At 36.7% G+C, this 23450-nt stretch overlaps 2 protein-coding genes across 2 annotated transcripts in view; both read left to right on the top strand.

The window, feature by feature from the left end:
• hecw2a (HECT, C2 and WW domain containing E3 ubiquitin protein ligase 2a) overlaps positions 1–6280 on the top strand; it is a 61188-nt gene extending 54908 nt beyond the window's left edge. Inside the window, exons 26-29 of the mRNA XM_066686642.1 lie at positions 469–583; positions 1975–2060; positions 2411–2523; positions 3954–6280. Coding sequence (XP_066542739.1) covers positions 469–583; positions 1975–2060; positions 2411–2523; positions 3954–4065 — 426 coding nt within the window. The 3' untranslated portion in view covers positions 4066–6280. The remainder of the gene's footprint in view (positions 1–468; positions 584–1974; positions 2061–2410; positions 2524–3953) is intronic.
• Positions 6281–10671: 4391 nt separating this feature from the next.
• On the top strand, positions 10672–23429 carry stk17b (serine/threonine kinase 17b (apoptosis-inducing)). The gene is made up of 7 exons (XM_066641266.1): positions 10672–11581; positions 16506–16718; positions 16938–17076; positions 17290–17416; positions 18681–18729; positions 19053–19232; positions 20737–23429. The coding sequence occupies exons 1-7, from the start codon at positions 11463–11465 to the stop codon at positions 20978–20980; spliced, it is 1071 nt and encodes a 356-aa protein (XP_066497363.1). The 5' UTR covers positions 10672–11462; the 3' UTR covers positions 20981–23429.
• Positions 23430–23450: the final 21 nt, after the last annotated feature.

Genomic DNA, 23450 nt, shown 5'->3' with positions numbered 1-23450 from the left:
CCGAGAGAATGGACATTGAGTGTAGAAACAAGGAGGTGGTCATAATATTATTGTTGATGGCCTGCTTATTTACCAGATAAACCCTATTGGTAATGTACTCTATAAGCTTTTTGAGTTACTAATTGCTAACTACTCAGGGAATTCAATCAAGTAGGCAAAAACAGATTAAAATTACAGCTTCAAAATCTTTAAGATGCTTCACTGAACTGTAATAGGGAGAACATAGCCTCTGCTGTTACTAATCTGGGCTCAGCACTACAGAAACTGCACATTTGGAGGAGGGTAGGATATTGTTTTGCCTGAGAAAAAACTATTTAAAGTAAATTGTCGGATAATTTTTATGGTCAATATTTGATGAAATATTACATGGAGTGCCTACAGATTTCACTCATTAAAACATTATTTGCAAAGCATATAAATGAATATTATAAAATTAGTTATAACACCTGCTGAAATGTGTCTTTTCAGGTTGTGGATGTGCGACTGGTTTCGGTTTTTGATGCCCGGGAGCTGGAGCTTGTCATTGCTGGAACTGCAGAAATTGATTTGGTGGACTGGAGAAATAACACAGAGTATCGAGGAGGTAGCTTTTCTTTCATTTCTGCAATTCAGAATAACTTTATGATCAGAAAGAACAGTATATATTTGCACTAGGACTACAAGCAAATAATGGTTGCTTTAACCCCACTTTAGCACTGTGAAAACTACATGCTAAAATTGTCGAATCAGAAAAAAATGACCGCAAAAATATATGTTCATTTGGTTTCTGAGTATATAATGTAATCTTACATACAAAACCCATTTTCAGAAAAATATTTTTAAATAAAAACAAGTATTTGGATCAAAGGGGTGCTCCTTTTTATTACTCTTTCCATTCTTTGGGACCTGTGGATACTTGTAGCAGTTGTGTACGTTTAATTTTTTACAATATTATATACAGACAATGTGTATTTATAATTTTGTATTTAGAAGTATTCTTTTTTATTGTTTGACAGATTGCTCACATTTGGCATAATGTAGTGAGTCACTACCTCTGTTCACTTGCAAAGACTGAGGCTTTGGTAACCTGAATAGTCTGCTGTTTTCTAAGTTTCACTTGCCGTTTTAAGTGTGTTGCACTTAAAAAATAAAAAAAAAATTAATATCTACAAAATACAATCAGGGGCGGCACGGTGGCGCAGCAGGTAGTGTAGCAGTCACACAGCTCCAGGGACCTGGAGGTAGTGGGTTCGATTCTCGCTCCGAGTGACTGTCTGTGAGGAGTTGGTGTGTTCTCCCCGTGTCCGCGTGGGTTTCCTCCGGGTGCTCCAGTTTCCTCCCACAGTCCAAAAACACACATTGCAGGTGCATGCGTGAGTGAATGTGTGTGTCTGTGTTGCCCTGTGAAGGACTGGCGCCCCCTTCCAGGGTGTATTCCTGCCTTGCGCCCAATGATTCCAGGTAGGCTCTGGACCCACTGCGACCCTGAATTGGATAAGCGGTTACAGATAATGAATGAAAATACAATCAATTTTGGAAATTTTTTCCTCACGTTTGTCAGATAAGTAGAGGTTGAAGAAAATGTAAAAAAAAATCATGTTCTTGTTTTTATTGCATTTTATATAAATCCCAACATTTCTTGAAATGCTGTTTTTACAAATATTGATGTATAAAATAGTATGTTTCATCACAATATTATAAATATTTTTGGCTACATAACTCCAGTAACTAAAGAAGGCAGCATTGGACACAAAGCTACATCTAATGAAAGGGAACATTTTTAGTAGCTTCATTAAACTTGCCTGCTTGACTACGCACAGGATCACTTAATATTTTCTGTTTTGAAACAACTATTGTTTAGGTCTTGTTTAAATTATTTACTTTTTCAATTTGTAAATATTACATTTCACACAGTATTTTTATATGACTGCTGATCCCTTATATTGTTTAAGGGAACAACATAAAATATCACCATCACTCTATATTTGTCTGAAGGTTATCACGACAACCACATTGTCATCAGATGGTTCTGGGCAGCAGTGGAGCGATTTAATAATGAACAAAGACTGAGGCTCCTTCAGGTACAGGATCACTGCTGTTTGTTTGTTTAATCAGTTTTACACTCTTTAATAAAACGTGTATAACATTTGATTAAACATTTCATGTTAATAATTCAGAAAAAAGATCACAGTGATTAAATGGCACATAAATGTGGCATTTATTTATTTATTTATTTTTATTCTTGTACTTTTCTCTGTTACAATTAAGATAATAACTTGATACACACACTCGCTACTTATGTATTCATTACTTATGTTATATATTCTACTTATTTTGGAAATTTGAAATGCATACTTTTATACACTTGAAAACCCTGCAGCTATGTAAATCACTGACATTATTGAAGTCCTTTTTTCTGGATTTTCTGTAGTTTGTTACAGGAACCTCAAGTATTCCCTATGAAGGTTTCGCCTCTTTGCGGGGGAGCAATGGCCCTCGTCGGTTCTGTGTTGAGAAATGGGGCAAAATTACATCCCTTCCAAGGTTGTATTATGATTCTTTAAGATCATTTACCTTGTTTTGGCTCATTATATTAAAAGTCTTTTGTTCATAGATTTGTTAGAGTTGCATCATAATGTTGGATTTTCACTTTACATTGCTACTACAGAGCTTGGCTATGATGTTGTAGCAAGCCTAGGGGTGAAAATTATTAATCTACTTGACCAAATGTTTGTTCTGAAATTAAAGTCCTTAATAGGGAGCTTTTCATCTATTTGCTGCAGTAACAGCTTCTGCTCCTCTGCAGATATGTATGCTAGATGTTGGAACATTTGTGACCACGTAATGGTATTCAGTCATGAGAATTTGCTCCATCACTACAGAGAACACAGCTCCACCACTTCACAATGAAATTTATGGGGGCTTTATATCCATTTGGCTGATGTCTGTCATTATATTAAAAGTCTTTTTTATGCAAGTACACAGACCCATAAACACTGAATATCTGTTTATTTTGTGTTGTGGATAATACATCTTATTGTTGGAGAAAGTCATATGCATTTTTAGGATTATACAGTGGTCAAATATACTTCATCACCAAAATCCTTTTAAAATTTGTAATAAAGCTACAAGGACAATATAGCCAAATTGTGGAAGCAAATACATACATTAGCATTATGATAATCACATTGCTAAATCAACATGTATTTGGTGAGTGAGTAAATTCAAATGTACAAATATGTTTATGTTACCTGTAAAAATCTTCAAATACCCAGAGAATAATCTTACATTATATATTATGTTGTTATCCTGTAAATTAAGACTAGTGAAAAAAATGCAGGTATGCTAAAACACAATTGAAGCAAATGGCTAATGTTACAGTGATTTATTTTTTTGTTTGTTAGATACAAAAATAGAAACTCTGGTTTTGGCGTGTGTGCGTGCGTGCGTGCTTGCGTGCGTGTGTGTGTGTGTGTGTGTGTTTGCTGAATCCTTTAAGATAACAGTAGAACCACTTTTTAAGCTGTTGCGCTTTTATGAAAATGACTCAGGCTAGCATTTCATTAAATTAGCAGGCTAACATTAGTAAAATAGCAGGCTAGCAGGCCCAGGCTATCATGTAGCTCCTCTATTTAAAATGTAGTTACTAGGTGTCACTGTTGAAAAAATAAAACTGCCTCTAATTTGGTTATGTTTTTGGTTATGTATTTCCTACATAATTTAATGATTCCAGCTGACCTTTATGTTGTTTATAAATTCCATGATGAATGGACCAATACCAGGTACTTCAGAATTACTTGGAATAAAATCTTATAATTAAATTTAAGATTGTAGTTTCCCCTCTGCTGAGAGGTTTGCATTTTTGAGATATGGTGTTTTTGCCACATAGTGATGATTTGTAAGAATGCTAGGAAAAACTTGATAAGTATTAATTACCATTTTCCCATTGTCTCTATCTCTGTATCTATCTATAGGGCACACACCTGTTTTAACCGTTTGGATCTCCCTCCGTATCACTGTTTCTCCATGTTGTATGAGAAGCTACTTACTGCTGTGGAGGAAACAAGCACCTTTGGCCTGGAGTGAAGTTTCCTCACTAGAACTCTCATTCACTTTGCAACCCCCCCTGGAACCTCAGCAAGTCTTTTTAGCCCATTCTGTATCCTCAACCCTCATCACAACTCTAGATATGGCCTTGATTCCTGAAGCCTTTTCTCTTTTCCTGTGAAACAAGAACTGTGTTTGGACTGAAACTGTTCCTGGTGACTCCTAGTGTACTCAAGGCCAAGACATATACTTTTGTCTGCACACACACACACACACACACACACACACACACACACACTTAAATATATGAACGGGAACGTAAATACTTCAGCTGTCTTTTTACAGAAAACATACTCTGTTCCTCACATTGTGACACAAATTAAACACCTATAGTTCACTCACTACCTTCAGTATTCACACGCACACACTGACACACATACAATGTCCTTCACTCACTCAAATTTCTCCATGCTTTATCTACAAATGCTGCACTTCTTCAATAGCAACTTCAGGAAGGAAACAAGTTTACAATACTCTCAAAAATCCCATTCAATTTAATGTTAAAATTGTAGTGAACAACTCACTACCTATTGGCCTGTTATAAAATATAGTATTTGTTCATAGATTTGTTAGAGTTGCATCATAATGTTGGATTTTCACTTTACATTGCTACTACAGAGCTTGGCTATGATGTTGTAGCAAGCCTAGGGGTGAAAATTAGTAATCTACTTGGCCAAATGTTTGTTCTGAAATTAAAGTCCTTAATAGGGAGCTTTTCATCTATTTGCTGCAGTAACAACTTCTGCTCCTCTGTAGATATGTATGCTAGATGTTGGAACATTTGTGACCACGTAATGGTATTCAGTCATGAGAATTTGCTCCATTACTACAGAGAACACAGCTCCACCACTTCACAATGAAATTTATGGGGGCTTTATTTTCATTTGGCTGATGTCTGTCATTGAGCATTGAACCATTTCATGCTTCCCTCTGGAGATTATACAAACTGTGCTTTACATATAATGGCTTTATTTGGGACATATAGTGTATTTTCACAGAAGATTGAGTTGTGTGCTACAATTTCATATTAGGTTGATATCGTTGCTACAAAAGAATGCATGTATGGGTAGCGTGTGCATAAGTCAGTTTTGCAGAAGAAAATCCAACATTTACAGAATAGAGTGGTTAATGGATGTACTATTTACACAGTCGTGTTGAATGTTTTACATCATTCAGTACATTTCAGTACAGTACAGTACAGTACAATACCTGTGCTAAATGTTACTTCACTTTTAAAGACCATTTCATTTCACTTATTGGATATACTGACTGTTGTTAAAATTTGGACAGAGTATATCAGACTGAGGCCTTCAAGACATGTCATTTACCAAATGTCACATTAAGACAACCTAACATTCATCTATATTAGAGTAGAAATTAACCACTGTAATTTTAAATAGCATGTTCTCAAACACAGGGTTATAATCAAACCCTGCTTTTAGCGACAACCTACTAATTTCTCAAATGATGTGGCTTACTGGTTATAATAGATTGACTAGAAATAGAGGGCATTATATCCTTCAGATTTTGTATAGTTTGATACTGAATCTGCATGTTAATGCAGATTAGTGCCCTTATTCCAAAAGGTAACTATTACCTGCTCTCCATTTTTTTAACATTTGGTCTGTTGTGTCCAGTACTAAAATTGTAGTGGCCATTATGGTTGGAAGTCCTTGAGAGCACTGCTCATATTCACTAGCACTACAGATCTGCTCATTTTGCATTCACATCTGGCATATTCAGCATATTCAGTGGCATTGTTTTGGAAATGTTACAATAATAGTAAGGAAAATCTAATTCTAGTAATCTACACATAATTTGTCAAAAATCATATATTATAGGCGGCAAGGTGGCGCAGCAGGTAGTGTCGCAGTCACACAGCTCCAGGGGCCTGGAGGTTGTGGGTTTGATTCCCGCTCTGGGTGACTCTGTGAGGAGTTGGTGTGTTCTCCTCGTGTCCGCGTGGGTTTTCTCCGGGTGCTCCGGTTTCCTCCCATGGTCCATAAACACACGTTAGTAGGTGGATTGGCGACTCAAAAGTGTCCGTAGGTGTGAGTGAATGTGTGTGTCTGTGTTGCCCTGTGAAGGACTAGCGCCCCCTCCAGGGTGTATTCCCGCCTTGCACCCAATGACTGGATAAGCAGTTACAGATAATTAATGAAATCATATATTATTATAATATTTGTTCTGTGTACTTGCATAAATTTGTATTAATAAATAAATAAAAAAAATATATATATATATATATATATATATATATATATATAGCTAATATGCTGTCTTGCCTGTCATTTTTAAAATGACAAAAATAGAAAAGATATTGTCTCCCACACAAGGTCACAAAGGACCATCCATTGTCCTCATTAAACTTCCTGGAGCCAGAAACTGATTAGAATCATTTTGGATACAATGGACCTAATGCTGAATAATGGCATATGGCACAAAACATTGGGTTACATGTTTTTCATATTACCTCTATCTAGTTAAATAATTTGAAAAAACGCTGAAGTCTATATGTTGTGTTAATCCTTCTATCCGTCCACCCACCCACACACACACAAACACAAAAACACATACACAAGTACAAAATTGTGACTTGGTTACAGCAAAAGTTTTGATTTGTCCCAGAAATAGCAATGCTCTTTTTCTCTGTATAGATTGATCTATGGCTAAACTATTGCATGCAGGGTCTTCAATGCAGTACCTGAGTTCGACCCTTAGGTGGCGTCGTGTCATAGCTTGATATTGCATGCTGGATTTATTAAACCACCACCAGTCCAGATTAGCTTTAACTTTGCATGAGGAGTTGCTGTTAACAACGGATGGGATGGGCTTGGGGATTTAAAAAAAACTACAAAAACACTTAATAATCACCTATTTCAATTATCATCGGTCTTGAGATTGAGAATAAAAGACAGTAGTAAATGACTAGTAAATGAGTAAAGGCCGAGAGCATGCATGTGGTCCACCATTTTGTTCATATTTTTGTATATAGTTGTACTATATGGATGCCTGTCTTGTTTCATGTTTAAATTATATTTTGCACTGAATGTACCAAAGGTTTTGGGGCTAGAATAGTCTCTTCTTTTGTCTTTGTGTGTCTAACTTCGTATTTTTCCTAATGCACCAGACAACAGTCATTACTAGCCATTTAGGTCTGATCATGTCTATTGTGCCTTTGCCTCTCAGGCACATTTAGCATGGCTTTGTATTGCAATAAGTCCAGCTATATCAAGATTTTCTACAGATGGATCTCCATTTAAAATGTGTTATATTTATGCCATCTGTCTTTTCACTGTGTACCACTAAGCTAAATTTAAAATGGCTCCCTACTCCCCATTTAGTGCACTATTATAAGGCATAAAAAAGGACAGATTCTTCACATGAATAATGCTTTACATCAGTCACGTCAACTCTTAATTAAAATCAGACTATATTTTGATTGACCCTCATTTATGGCTTGTGTTATCAGTAGGCTTAATTTTAGTTCTTCAAAGATGTCTATGTGGGCATTTATGCATATTTCAAAACTCAATTCTTAGAAGTTGTTTGCTATTTCTTCTCATGATCCAGGTAATCCCAAACAAATTCAGTAATGTTGGTCTGGACTCTTGTTTGGTCACTCTATGTTTCTCAGAAAATAGCAGCTTATGTTTGCTTTGCAATATCTTGCTCTTTTTTTGTTACTCCGTATCCTTTCAGACCCATACTGTTGAGTCTTCTCACTGAGGAATGATAGACAGAAACACCCATGGGTTTTTCCAGATTTGAAGCAAGATTGGAGCTTGAAGCAAAGATAAAACCTCAAATCACTGCTTATCTGATAGTGAGGGTATTAGTGGTCTACCAGAATGTTCAGTTGTTTAAATCTCACTCTATTCTTTGTATCTTTTAAGAATTATTATAACTACAGTTTTGGTAACTATTGCATATTATTTCTCCTCAGAAATTTCCCCCTGGAAATTAAAATATGTACTCAATGGCTATTTTGACTGGAAAATAAATAAAGAATATCAGCACACTTATGGCCTTGGTGAGTACTTATGCACTTGTGATAAGTCTGGGAATACATCATGTTGGTTGGCACTTGCACAAAACCACATACAAGATGTGGACTTTAGGTGAGGCCAATAGCTTCATGATCTGAACAGTGCACAGATGTAAGGAGCTGTTTAAGGTTACATTTAAACATTATCCAATGGTATCAAAATTAAAATAACCCACCATCTCCTTCATCTAGTTGAGTTACCACCCAGCCAATGAAACCAAACTCTTTCTATTTCTTTTGCTTTTAGTAAAAACAGGAAAATGTGGAACTCAATTCAAAGTGCAACTCTGCCTGAAAGCACCTGTTGCATTTCTCCAATCTGGTCTAATAGCTTTATTAAATCGTGGTGACTAAGCTTGAATCAAGAGAAGAACTACAATCATATTTTGTTTTCTTCATTCTTTTAATTTTTATTATTACACCCTTTTAATTTTTGGACTGAAGTCAGGTTTAAACTTTAAATGATAGTTTGTTAGTACGGACCACGCCCGTAGAGGCTGAAACGGGGAGGTGAACTCAGAAGTTTTTTAGGGAGAGTTCAGAGTGACTTATGAATGTGTATGAAGCCGGACCCCCGTTGGATAAATGAATATGAGAAAAGGGTGGAGACGGGGTGGAGGGGGGAGCAAGTTTAAAACAGGAGGCTCGGTGGGTTTGATAATGGCTGATCATAGCTCTGAATATGGGCATCAGCAGGAATGACTGCTGATCAGGAATGGAGCGAGCTGACATAGTGAAGCAGTCGAGTCGAGATTCATCTCCTGAACTAAATGAAGCGAGTTTGTCCTACGCGGAAATGACATGAATTTGCGGGGTATATATAGGGCTGAGAGGAGGAGTTCAGGCGTGGTCCTACTCCAAAAATTATGTTATTACATAACTTCAATTGAGGGCGGCACGGTGGCGCAGCAGGTAGTGTCCTCCAGGGGCCTGGAGGTTGTGGGTTCGATTCCAGCTCCGGGTGACTGTCTGTGAGGAGTTGGTGTGTTCTCCCCGTGTCCGCGTGGGTTTCCTCCGGGTGCTCTGGTTTCCTCCAACAGTCCAAAAAAAACACACGTTGCAGGTGGATTGGCGACTCCAAAGTGTCCGTAGGTGTGAGTGTGTGAGTGAATGTGAGTGTGTCTGTGTTGCCCTGTGAAGGACTGGCGTCCCCTCCAGGGTGTATTCCCGCCTTGCGCCCGATGATTCCAGGTAGGCTCTGGACCCCCCGCGACCCTAAATTGGATAAGCGGTTACAGATAATGGATGGATGGATGGATGGATAACTTCAATTGTAAAAAAATTTCAATTTTTTTTGTTTAGCCCAGTAAAAACACCCTGAAACTCCCAGATCTGTTTTATATAATAAGACTGGTTTTCCCCAGGCGTAACAAACATAAGTGATTTCAATTTCAATATTTCTAATGGCCTGATATAACTCTGATATGGGGTGGAAAAAACCTTTTAACTTTAAATTAAGAGTAAAAAGTAAAAGTATCTATAGCATGTATTTAAACATTTAGTAAACAAAAGTAGAACATATTTCATTCTTCAGAACTAGTTCACAAACTAAACTGTAGGCGGTTTCATTTTACAATATGGAATGAGTTTGATATTTTAATTGTAATATATCGTACCTGTCCAAAGCAAAACCTGTATTTCTGAAAATAGTTATTTTACAGGGAAAAGGGAAAAAAAATTATAAGTCTATGGTGCCACACAGAGCATATTCAATGCATTATGTTCTGACACCTTTCTATCACAGCCAGAGAGGTTTTCAGGAATTTGTGCTACAATAGCTCTTTTGTGAGATCTGAACAGATGTGCTAGTCTTTGCAACTTTCATGCATCTCCCCTTACGTTTTTCTGGTGCTAGTTGGGGAAAACTCTTGCTTATTATTAAAGTTAATAAAGTCAAAATTAATAAAGTTTGCTAGTTTCTTATCCTCTTCTACATATTCCATAGTTCTATTCCTGCAGTTCTGAGCCCGGGGTTACAAAGGCAGGCTTTTTTCTCCCTTTCAGGTCAGTGAAATATCACACTGATTTTAATTCTAAGGTCAATATATGCAAATACTACCCAGTAGTCTTTTAAACACTCTTTAAATAAATTCCCTTTAGTCATTAAGCACACCCTTAAAAACATCTCTGTTCATCAAAATTACATATTTAGAACATTCTGCCAAGAGCAAAATCCCCTCAAGCCTTTAAAGTAGCCTAGCTAGTATTGCTGCCTTCTTTCATGACGTTGACAGCTAATTTCAAGCATGATATATGTACAGCATATACAAACACACACACACACACACACACACAAACAATTTAAAACACTGGATTTTCTGATTATTTAACTTCCAAGCTCCGCCTGCTCGGTTACAAGTGGCCAGGAACTCCCAGCTCCTCCTCTCTGATTCGTTAATAGTTGACACCAGAAAGGACAGTTCGTTAGAGGACTGTATGCCCACCAGTATTCAGACACAAAGCTTCCACTGCGCTACAATTGGCTATTTTACAACCGTATCTGCATCAGGATTGGCTAAAAGACGGGCTGTCAGCTGACACTAACCAATCCTCGCACAGTTAGACGTGAGTTGCCTGAATACGGATGTGGAAAAAAGGTTGGACCTGTGAAGTGTTCCCCGGATCAGAACTCACACGAACCGCTACAGACTTCAGTTTATCAGAAAAGGGAGAGAGATGCGCTAACTATTAACAATTCTCAGACAGTATTCACGGTAAATGGAAAAACAGTTTTCGTTACGGATATGAGGAATCGTGCACCAGCTTTTCCGAGTTTTCCGTATGGACGTGGAGGAGGACGAGAGACGTCGTTAACTTAAATATCCGTGGTAAATAAACGGCAGTTTTGTCGTTTGTTTTCTGTCGGAGGACGAATGTGTAGTTACAGAACTCGGTAAAAGTTTATAATGAACTTTATCGCTAGTAGAGACATTTTCAAACCTCTCTAAATGTCGTTCGGTTAATGTAAACTCCTTTGAGACAGTTGCTAAGCTAGCTAATGTATGTTTTAGACAGTGAATAGAGTAACGTAAACTATAACTTTACGAAAAAAAGATAGCGGGCTTGCTACGATGTATTATACGTATAGTGTCAAATACGTCGAAAGAAACTTCCTTCTGGCTCGTGTTCGTTTGGTAAAAGAGATTAAGTGCAACGTTGCTTGTCAAAATAATAACCGACCGGTTAGCTAACGAACTCGGTATCTACGTTTTGGACGTTTAAACCAATCAGCTAACGTCGTTAAAAAACAAGTAACCGCCAGTTTTAAAGTCTGGTTGGTTTTGTCTGATTTTCCCGGATTTTTCTTCGTGCCCTGCTGCTGTGTGAGATGTCCCGGAGAAGGGCTGAGAGCCGCGGACACGGTTCCGCTCTGCTCGGCGACATTCAGACCGTCATCCAAACCGAGACACTGGACTCCGTCTACAACATCACCGCAGAACTCGGCAGGTCTGTTGGCTTTGATTTTTAGTGTGATAATATACTCTTGTCAGTGTACAGACCACGCCAGAGCAGTGTGTTATCACAGCTCAGAACTTAAAAAAGAAAAAGATGAAGTTAAATTACATGCCTTGTTGATTCTCTGCTTGAAAATAAATGCACACTACTCTACAGATGTCTCTCTTATGCACATTTTAATACCAGTCACTGTTAATAATAATGTTTGTTTGATGGGTTTAACACATAACTGACTATATATATATATATAGCACATGGAAAATATTAGAAAATGACAAATAATTGGACAAAAAAGAGCATAATGTAACTTATTAACTCATAAATTCACATAAAAATCTTATTTGAAGTATGATCAAGCTCTTTTGTTTAATAGGTGAATGTTTTGGCATGGTGAAACCTAATTCAGCAAAAAACGTTAAAATAAAATAAATAAATAAAAATTACTATTTAAATAAATGGCATATTTTCCCCCTGTCAAGTAGAGGGCACAATTCTGGAATCATTCATTGCTCAGGACAGGAACCCCAAAGCAGCATTCCTCAAAAATAAATACACAACAAAACACATGAAAAAAATGTGTGGGTGGAAACGAGACGGTATTTGTGAAACAAACTAAGAAAGTACATTTTCCTCACTCAATTATATGGGGTGTCCTCTTAGGTAAAAGACAGTGGGGGTGGAGTCAGCATCCGTCTGTCTGGATGTAATTTGTTTTTTCATTAGAATAGTCCATGCTTCAAATAATTCAGGCTGAGGTGGCAGAGGTTTCTTGTTCTTGTTAATAATTTCCAGAATGGTTCCTGTACTTGATCTGGGAAAAAATGCAATTCATTCAAATAATGTAATTCATATAGTCAGTGAAATCTTTCTAATAAGATAAATGTAGTCTTTAAATTTGTATTTTTTAACACTTCTCTGGAACCCAAGCACATTCTATGATGTTGAGGTCAGGCACGGGGTAGTCAGTCCCTTGTTCTGAGAGTACCTGTGGCTTAATTTGCAAGTTCCCTTGTTTTGTGTCTACTTCCTTTTCTCAATGACAGCTTCTTGACAGATCTATAGGCTTTAAAACACTATTAGGTTGAGATGTCTTCTGGTTGTTATCAGATGGACAGAGAGACCTGTATTTGCTTTTTAAGATCTGATGCAAAACTGGACCTTGACCTTCTTCCTTATTCTCTTAGCTATTGCTTATCGAATGGTGACATTAAGCCCTTCAGAAATAGGCAATTGTAGAAAAAAAACACCTCATGCCATTTTTCATGTTTTATGTTCCTGTAATATTTTTCCAACTTTTTGTGAGGGGACCCTGGTTAAGGGCACACCATTACATCATTCAGCTGTAAACAATGTCATTGTTAGTTGTTTGGTAAGCTCCCTGGACAAAATTAGTCACTTGGTGTATTTAAGATGGTAGTAACTTCAGGCTCCAGTAACTTTAGTAATTTCATATATGTACATGTGCTTTTATATGGGTCTACCAGCAGTGAACAAAAATAACAGTCTACAGGAAATTCTTTTCAGAATTGTGGTCAAATGATAGAACTGAAGGACAGGGACCATTTGTGTGTTTCAAGGCATTTGAATATTGCTTCACTTCCAGTCGAGAATTGCTTCTAGAAGTCAAGAGACCTTTGTTCACTTTTGCTCACAATTTGTCCTGGATACAGGTGCAAGGTGTGGTTCAAGCTGTCAAGGAGGCTCTGAGATATTCTAGGGGTGATTTAATTACTTGGAAAGGGGACCTTTGAGCTGCTGGATAACCAAGTGTTGCCTTTTGCACATCATTTTACCAAAGAATATAACATTCCTATTGCTGTGTTTCAAGAGGCGAATGTGTTTGATGGGTATGTTGAACATTCAGGAGCATTCACACATCTGGATTGGCCACACAATCCACCTGTTTGAATCGTCTTGAAAATCTGTGGGACTACCTGGAACAAAATGATTGAACATTACCGCCTACACCCAGAAACCTGTCCAGTCCATGCCAAATTGAATCTCAAATGTTATTCATGGTTGTGACTGTATTACCTGCTATAAGGAATGTTTTAGTCACAGGTGACTAATTTTTGCCTGGTGAGCTTATGAGCTATTCTGAAGAGACCTGCCACAGAAATGTTCACAGTATTCATAGCCTAATATGAGGCATTGTTTTGTAGTGATTTTACAGTAAGATTATTGCCTGGGTTTAAATGATTGTTTTGTTTAGCAAACAAAGGGCTATATTTGCATAGTAGATGACTCCTGGTTCTTATCACCCCCATTGTAACAAAGACTGAGTCTGTAATTTCTCTACTCTGAAAGATGCTTACATTTCAACAGTTAAATCCTACATCAAGATTTGAAAGGCGAAACTTTCCTTTAAAAAAGAAAAACAATGATTGCAGAGACTTGGTGGTGGTTGATGTTTCCAGTACTAATTCTAGTGTCAACACAAAAAACACAGTTAGATTCCCAGGTGGTTAAAACTTTTCTGTTCAACATTTAAAGGGGACCTGCTGTTCTCTTGTTTGTTTACAGTCAGAAGTGCTGCTGCATTTTAATGTGGAATAGTATAGTTGAGGATAAAAAAGACTGTTGTTTGTATGTAGCTGAAGTTTTCTGTAAGTTTTTATTTTCTGTAAATTTATTTTGCATTGTTTGAAATATCACAAACTCATTTGAACTCGAGTTGTTCAGTTTTCAGCACTTTTGGCCTGTGTTTGGTTTCATGCAAACAGCTGTCTACTGAATTTGGATTCATTCCACTTTTTAAACTGCAAAAATCCACAGAAACCCTGAGCCATTTTCAGACCAAAACCCTTAGTTTTTTGTTTGTTTGTTTGTTTGTTTGAATTCCCTTTTACTGACACAGGGATTTATAAACACATCAGACATTTTTCCAGCCTGCAAAGTGACAGGAGAGCAAGCAAATGATGAAATGATTTTATAAAAAGTGATTAAAATTGCAAACATTACCTCTTAACCGGATAATAGTGATACATGCAACAGAAAGTAGATATTATAGTTACAGATTTTTTTGCTGTGAGCTAATACAACATATCAAAGCATGGGCGCTCATTGTACAAGCTTTAATTAATAGGAGTGAATATATTGATATGTTTAACGTTTTAAAAAAAAATTAATGGCTAAGTTAAGTTTTACTTATCATCTCCAAAGCTTGCAAGGTTAAATGATTCTTAGTGAATGTTTTAATCATTTTCAGGTATGGCCTATTGGAAGGCCTATTTTGACCTCATGTCCCTGTCTCTTCAGGCACAGAGGCATTCTGAGCTAACATGCTACACTGAAAGGAACATAAAGGACAAAGAAAATGTTGGGCTTCACTGTCCTCCTTAAGCATTCAGGTTTGGTAATGGTCATGATGAATGTGTGTGTATGTGTATGTGAGTGTGCCATGGTGGTAGGGAGGAAGGAAATTGAAGTGGGAAGTAGACACTGAGAGGACTGTGAGAATACTAAGAAAGGAGAATCAGCACTGGGTTCTTCCTGCATCTGTTTTTCTCTCAGCTGATTTAGCATGCATTTTGTTTTTGGCGGAAGTCAAGCTTTTAAATGTGTGTTATACAGAGGCTATGCATGCACAAGCTTGTCTTCATATTAGAGGAGCATGAAGATTATCTAAAAAGGGTGTGTTTGCATTTCAAATGTCATGGTTTATAGGTGGTTTATACTAATATGTTGAAGACAAGAAAAGTAAACCAGAAAGACTTGGGTTTGGGTTAGCAAAATGGGTTTGGGGAACTACTTTTCATGTAAGGCTGTGTAAGAGGTGATTTTTGCTGTTGGTCTGTTTTTGGTGGATGACCTCATTGTTGCTAGGATGACCTGAATGACTGAGGGGGTTTGTCCAATGTAAAATATCACGATTGTACCAAAAACAGTATTTACCTACACTTGGGCATGTTAAATTAGGATATTACATTTAGACAAGGTTCCTGACCATGGTCATAAAATTAAAAATAGAATTAACTGACTTTGTAATGAAACTTTTCAACCTGCACCATAGCCCAGTACACAGAAATCCACAGTTGTGAAATGAAATTCCAGGGTTAGATTTAATTAAGCCTAAAGTTTGCTGGCTAAGCCCAAAATCCTGCTGTTGTGTAAGCAGCTTTAAATATAAAAATGAACTTTAATATAGAAGTAGCACAAAATATTATGAACAAAATTTTGAGGTAAGCAGTCTTGCAGTTTTTTTTTTGTTTTTTTTTTTTTTTTTGTCTCGGTGATTCATAGTTCTTAAACTGAGGCATGTAGGTGTGTTTTAGAAGAGTAACAACTAACAACGTAGGCTTTTTTTTTTGTATTTATAAACATTAAATACTTTGTTGCATGAAATAAACATCCAACTTTAAAGGGGACATATACAAAACTCACTTTTTGAGTGCTTTTGTATTTCCACTTGGGTCTCTACTGCTCATATAAATACTCCAAGCCTGAAAAAAAAGCTGGTGATATCTCTGTGTGATTTTGTGCAAAGAACCCATTGATTTGTAACTTGTTTAAAAAGAGGTATAATATGCCTCCTTTTAATGATGAAGGTACCATCATCCTTTGCCAACTTGGTGAAGATTGTCTTTGTTTAAAGACCTGAATAGTCTCTCTTGAGGATAATTCCCTAAATATGACTCTAAAAATGTAATAAAATATTGACTAGCTAAAAACACCCAACATTATTTGGGATGGTCTGATATTATTCTACTCGAGAGGAAAAAAAAGCTTGAAAAAGAGCCATAGTTACGAGTATTGATAAGTAGGTTATCATCCTCATATTACTCAAACACTACCACCCTGCAGAAAGAAATTGTGTGACTGTGACACCTATGTGGAGTTTCATGCCAGATTATTTACAAAAATTTTTTTTTTTTTTCCATATTTAAAATGATCTCTTTCTCTGTGTTTCTCTTAGGGGGAAATTTGCAGTTGTAAAAAAATGCGTAGAGAAAGCCACAGGAAAAGTGTTTGCTGCAAAGTTTTTACGGAAACGGCGGAGGGGTCGTGACTGCAGAGCTGAAGTGATCCATGAGATGGCAGTGCTGGAAGCAGCCAAGAATAACTCCAGGGTGGTCAACCTATACGCGGCCTATGAGACGGAGCATGATATTGCACTGGTTTTGGAATAGTGAGTGTGTGATTGGATCTTGAATGTTGACAGTGTAATACTCCTAAAAGGATAGATTTTATAATTGTAGCTTTAATAAATCAAATGCCAATAATGCTAATTGCATACAGCGCCACTGATGTTCTAATGGTAGAACAAAAAAGTTGAAAATGGACCTGCTGTCTTTTATTTAAGTGGACGTGTTTCAAGTTTATGCATGTGTGTTTATTCTCCTTTTAGTGCGGCAGGTGGGGAGATATTTGACCACTGTATATGTGATGAGCTGCTATCTGAAAGTCAGATCGTTCGTCTAATACGACAAATTCTAGAAGGCATCCACTTGCTGCACCAGAACAATGTTGTCCACCTGGATCTTAAGGTCAGCAAATGTTAAAACTAACAGCTTCTTAATTTTATTATTCACTACTACGACCCTGACTAACTATTCTAAATTTACACTGAAAGGAAATGTACATATTTGCTCACAAAATGCAAATGAGAAGACTAAAATAATTCTAGTATATATAAATATCTAATAGTGTGCATGTATGTAGATGATATGTTTTAATTTTTAATTCTAACTGTCTTTCAGCCTCAGAACTTACTGCTGACTAGTTTAAGTCCTTTGGGAGACATCAAGATTGTGGACTTTGGACTGGCACGAAGGCTGGGATCTACTGGAGAGCTGCGAGAGATCTTGGGTACACCAGAGTATGTGGGTAGGTCAGATCCATCCATTTAAGTAAAGCAACCACTCTAGGACCATTGCTGACCAGATATTAATTGGGCTTGTGATTATTACAATTTTTACAACACATTGATATTTACATGGTAATGGCATTATACTGTGTGTGCTGGAAGAAAAGGTTTATCAAGCACAAGCCTAATTCTGGGGAAGAATAAATCACTAAATTTAAAGTTATTAAAGATATAAATCAGTAGAATATGCCATTATTGTCAGATAATCTGCCATAGCTGGCAACAGTGTGGTAACTGTGTAATATCCTCATATTTGACCTGTAGGATTCACCTGCTCGATCTGATTCTGACTGGCAGGTATCAGTGGTTGGTAATGTCATTTTCATCTGTTAGCGGCAGAAAAAAACAATCTCACTGCTGCAGGGAAGTGATGACACATTGTGAAACAATGCAATAGCTATTATTTGTACATGTTATTTTCTGCTAGAACAGTTGTGCAATGCTGGTATACAATAGTCACATGTCCTAGCAGCCCTGCAAAGCTTTCATGTGAATAATTATAAATTAATGTTGGTGATGATATGCAGTTTCCTGTTGAAATGTGGCCTCCTCCAAGAATTGTATTCATTGGTTTATTTTATAAGTAAAAAATGGAAATTTCATATAAATATTTGATCCTATAAGTGTTTACCTTTGGGGGTAGATAAAGAAATAACCATGTATAATATAAAAAGGGTTGCACCAATTTAGAATTTCTTTGGGCTAATACAATAACACCAATAAATATTACCTAATTTTATCTTTTTGAAATTAAAGCAAATTCACATTGGATTAAAGCAAAATAAATTTGTTTTATCACAGGTTTTCATAAGACAAGCCTTTTCTTCAGAATTTGTATATTTTGTTACTTTTTATTATTATCTTTTAAGTATATTAGTTGCAGTTTATTTATATTTTACTGCTGGATTTTTTATAAATGGTTTCTAGGGGGCGCTAATTAGGGCAGCACTGCTATCTGTGTGTGAGTGTACTGAGTGTCACTGATATTTTAAATTACAATTCACCACAGAGAAATTTAATCCCAGAAACTGTAAAAAAAAAAAAAAAAACACGGCAGACAAGGTTGTGTATTTACAGGCGTCAGTGAATATGCACAAGCATAAAAATGGCGCCAAGTTACCAGTTGTAATATTGGCTAAAAATCCACATATCGGCTGCCGATATTAAGTGCATCACTAAATATAATATGATATATGTAACTTAATATATATATTTTTAATCCAGCTCCTGAGATTCTGAACTATGAGCCCATCTCCACAGCATCAGATCTCTGGTAAGTTTATAAGCCATTTATCTAAAAAATTACTTTGTGAATAATATATTAAAATAAATGTGCAAGTGTATTTCTTTCTGTTTTTTTGTAATTGATTTTAATGTATAAGTTTAATAATATGTTTACTTTTTTTATTTTAATTTAGGAACTTATATCATTTAACTGAATTCTTATGCTTCAACGAAAAACTGACTGTCGAAAAAGTAATGACATAAATCCCACTGAATTGCCCACTGCCTGTGAAAGGAATGAGGGGAAAAAGTCTATCTATTTTATTTCTAATTTTTCATCTGTTTTATTTTCTGTGTGCATGTGACGCTCAGGAGTGTTGGTGTAATTACTTACATGCTCATAACGGGAGAGTCTCCCTTCGCTGGTGAAGACAAGCAGCAGACATTTCTGAATGTATCCCAGGTGAATGTGGATTACAGCAAAGAAGCTTTCTCCAGAGTGTCTGAACTGGCTGTACATTTCATCAGAAAACTACTAGTCAAGGCACCAGAGTGAGTTTCTGTCAAAGCTTGTCTACATATAGAACATCCTTTTCTCTCATGGTTTTCCTGTGTCTCTTAGGGCATAATACAACCTGCCCCATTATCGTACATGTTACTTATATTTATCATGATTCATTAATTTGCTTTTATAACGATGCAGTAAAGTGAGGGCTACTTCAGAAAAGTTTACAAGTGTATTTTTCGTGAGGTTTTATAGGCTTTAGGAATATTGGTTATTTCCATATAACCTGAAGTTAAAAATTCACTTCCCTTTATGTGGTTGTTTAGACACAAGGTCACTCAGAACTAACCTTGTATCACATTATCACATGCTCCTTGTGATTTGTTGTATGGTGTGATCAGTCACGCCATTCACAAAGCTAAGTTTAAAGAACTCATTCCGTCAGTTCATTGGCCTACAAGGCTTCACAAAATTTGTTTTGGTTTTGTTATTTAGATGTCTAAACTGATGTATGTGAAAATATTGAACTATGATGGAACCTGTCCTACGACTTCATGTCTTGTTAATCCAGTCTGTCTGTCAAAACATTTAAAATAACTTGTATAACAAAGGCAGCCTTGTCATTTTTTCAAATTGTTAGTTAGCTGTGTGCTAGGATCCTGTTAGATGAGGTCCTCTTGAATGGAAACCTTTGCCTTTACAGTAATTGGCACATGTTCTTATGCAAAGCTACTTACAAAAATTGCTTGTTATCTTGTTCAGACAATAAATGCTCACGACTACAAACAGGATTAGAGTCCAAATACTACTTAACCGAGATACAGCTAGATACAGGAGTGAAGTGGAACCTTAAAGAGAATGCAAAATAAACATAAGTGCAGTATGAAGGTGCAATCAGTGCCAGTGCCTGGGAATGAGAAACAATTCAATATATTTAGAAAATGTAATGTATTTCTGTTCCTGGGACAGAGAAACAATTCAAGAAATGAAGAAAATTCTGTGGAATTCCAACATCTAAGAACCAAGACAGAGAAGAGCCTTGATATTTTAAATCTGATGACCAGGGAGTTATCGAAGGAGACTGTGAGATCACAAGGACTAGTGGTTCCCAGAGTGTGCAGCAGCTCACTTGTATGAACCATATATGTTGAGATGTTAAAGGGACACTAAGTAATATTTTACCTTACAAATTACAGTTTCAAAATTATTCTAATGATTTACAATAGGGAGCAATAGAGAGAATAGAGCCTCTGTTATTACTAAACGGGGCTCAACACTGCAGAAACTGCACTTTTGGAGTAGGGTAGGAAACCACTCCAGAAATACTGTTATTTATACCTAAAATGGACAAACAATTGGAAAACAGAGGCAATAGTGTGGCTGTGGCTACTGTTTTTAGTTGCCCTATATCGGCATAATTAAATGAATACAACAAACTTCAGACATGGCAGACTGAGTAAAGTGGGATTAAAGGCAAAATATGTAATTCTGGCCACATTTTCTCTTTGAACAAATATCAGATGCATATATAATAGCTCTGTCTATTTACAGAGACCGCCCCAGTGCTGCAGATTGCATGAGCCACCCATGGCTGTGGCAGCAATGTCCATATTCTGAACCTGTCCCTCCCAGCCCCCGGACGCCCAGAGAGAGAAGTGGTGGCATGAAGTGGGCCTCCCCACACGAGGACGCAGAGGACAAGGAGAACATCCTGGACTCATCACCACATGCCAAAAGGTTCCGTTTCGAAGAGGATGTTCAGGCCACAAGAGAAGGCACCACTGAACAGTTGTAAAGTGGAGCATACAAGCATGCACACATCATATAACTGGTTCTGCTCTCTCTTTCTTAATTTTTTTTTATACATCCATGTATTAAATCGCACACAACCAGCACAAATTTCTTCTCTTCTGTTATTTTTTAACAGAATCTTCCGGCCACACCAAAGATATTTTGCTAAATGTTAAATCAGTACATCTGTTCATCACAGTGTATATGCAGCTCATATTTATGTGATTTTTTTTGTCTTTTATTAGGTTTTGTTTGTTTATTTTTGCTTTTTTTTGTGGAAAAAAATATTTATTTCAGGATGAATACCAATTAGCATATTTTAAGTTAAATAAAAGAGCTGTTAGGCCAATATTGTGAAAATATGAGGCCTAGAGTACCTCTAACCAATTGTTTTAATAATGCACAAGAAGGGACCAGAAATGTATATTTTATTCTAATGCATTCAATTCTGGTTGTTGTTGTCTTTCTGTTACACATCTCTCCATTTAACTAAATGCTGGGTGACAGGGGAAGTTGTAATTATATATTGTATAATTATTAATAAATAGGGCATTATATTGGCTTGTCATGTTGTACCAGTAACGATAGCGTGTTTCTGCCAACAAAAGTACCACCCTGTCGAAGGGCCTTACTTTATGCAAATATATGTGTATGTCTGCCCTTAGTAACAAAACATTAGTGAGCTTTATGAGGATGTGACTCAGCTGAAGTCACGCGTCAACACACCGGATTGTTCAGATTTTCAGTCGTCATTTCCTTGTATCTGCAGGGGTTATGGACAACTGCCAAAAAGCACTTAAGCCCATGTCAGCTGTGTTCCTCTGTGATTAAAAAATGAGAACTCAGAGTCTCTACCTTTCTACCTGTGCTTATTTTAAGGGAGTGATTTATTTGTAGCTCTTACACATCGACTTTGAGCTGGTGTTATTTCTCTAACTCTGTGTCTGTAGAGCAGAGCAGTTTGATTAGGCAAATAGGAGGAAGTTAGTTCAAACAGCTAGTCTACATCGAAGCTTGTGTTTTAATCTATGCACTTGGCTGGAGTATATCAGGTTTTTTTTTTTTTCCCTCAAACTATCTGGATCTTATGGAAGTCTGTTTCTGCCACTTTACATAAAGTCACATGGTATGTCATAATTATGACTTGGTATGATAATGATATTGATCGTTATATCATAAATATAAAAGACACCCCCAAGGGGTAGAAACTGGCTTCCATAGTATTTTTTTTTGCTACTAACTTGTGTTCTCAGGGTTAGCTCACTCTGCACAGGTCATTGATACAGGTTTCTCATGTCTGTTTTGCTTTGGACACTTGTATATCCTCTAATATAACCTGATGCATGAACTGTGAGCTATTTGTTTTGATGTTCATATACATGATGATTTTGATCTTTTTTTTTTTTTTTGGATCTTGTTTTTATCACTCAATGTTTCATCTCAGTGTCTTAGCAGCTCAATACAATTATTATCTTATGTTTAACAAGGCAGAGGTGAAATGAGGGAGTCTGTAATATTCAAGGTGCCTTCTGTTTGATTATATAATTATAGAATAACGAAGCTGGGAATTGTGTAGGGAATATTTGTAAGATTTTGGCTGTTGGTTGTACTGTCAAGTTGGAGATGATGTGCTGATGATACGGAGGTTAAAGGAGGTTTATTTGTGTAGAAAAGGCATGTTACTGCGGTCAGTTCTTGAAATGGAACATTGATCGCGATCGAAGGTTGATGAGGTACTTAATTGACCTAAACAGCAAGTTTAAATTCTGTTCTTGGAAGGTCAGTGTCCTACATAGTTTGAGATTTTCCTGCTTAAATACAACAGCTAAATCTTAGCTCTTATCTTAAAGTTAAGTCAATTGTGTTTAAGCAGAAAAATCGACAACCTGTGCTAAACTAAGGCCCTTTAAGACTAGAATTGACACCATGATCTTATTTACTGGTAATAGTAAGACAATAGGTTCTTGCTTGATGACACTGACAGCACTGATATAATTTGTTTAGGTACCAGGATCTGAATGGAATGGAGTATTACAGATACTTAGGAATGAAAAATGAAACCGATACGATTGTGAAGAGTTTCTAGTTACCTGATAACTCGTCCTCTATCAATATGGTACTATTGAAGTGGGAGTTTTTGAACTGGAAAATGTTAGCACTAGTATTCTGGACTTTAGCTGTATTTGCTCTGGTGTAAGAAGGTCTGAAGAATGTATTTGTTTGTTTGCTGTTGGTTTCCTCGAGATGTCGCCAGCTTTCATGCAGAAAAGGCCCATTGTCTCCCAAGACAGTCATCTCCTGTCACAGCTCAGTCACTGTATGCTGTCATTTTCTAAAGGCCAAACTGGAAAAGCACCTCAGCTTTGTTAGGTGAAACTGGAACTCTAGCGAAAAAAGCTAGTCTGTGTGTGAGACAAAAAGAGATGTATGTCAATTTTGAGAATAACTTTTGATCTAGATTTAATGGATCTAAA

The sequence above is a fragment of the Hoplias malabaricus genome, chromosome 12 (genome assembly GCF_029633855.1).
Source record: "Hoplias malabaricus isolate fHopMal1 chromosome 12, fHopMal1.hap1, whole genome shotgun sequence".
Lineage (NCBI taxonomy): Eukaryota > Metazoa > Chordata > Actinopteri > Characiformes > Erythrinidae > Hoplias > Hoplias malabaricus.
The sequence above is the reverse complement of the archived record's forward strand: the minus strand, read 5'-3'. Positions and strand labels throughout refer to the sequence as shown.

Bases quoted from the DNA above. Each gene is read 5' to 3' on its own strand.
- stk17b (XM_066641266.1), top strand. From the start codon at position 11,463: ATGTCCCGGAGAAGGGCTGAGAGCCGCGGACACGGTTCCGCTCTGCTC. The intron at 16,719-16,937 runs GTGAGTGTGTGA...TTCTCCTTTTAG, and splicing joins ATTGCACTGGTTTTGGAATA to TGCGGCAGGTGGGGAGATAT. The intron at 17,077-17,289 runs GTCAGCAAATGT...ACTGTCTTTCAG, and splicing joins TTGTCCACCTGGATCTTAAG to CCTCAGAACTTACTGCTGAC.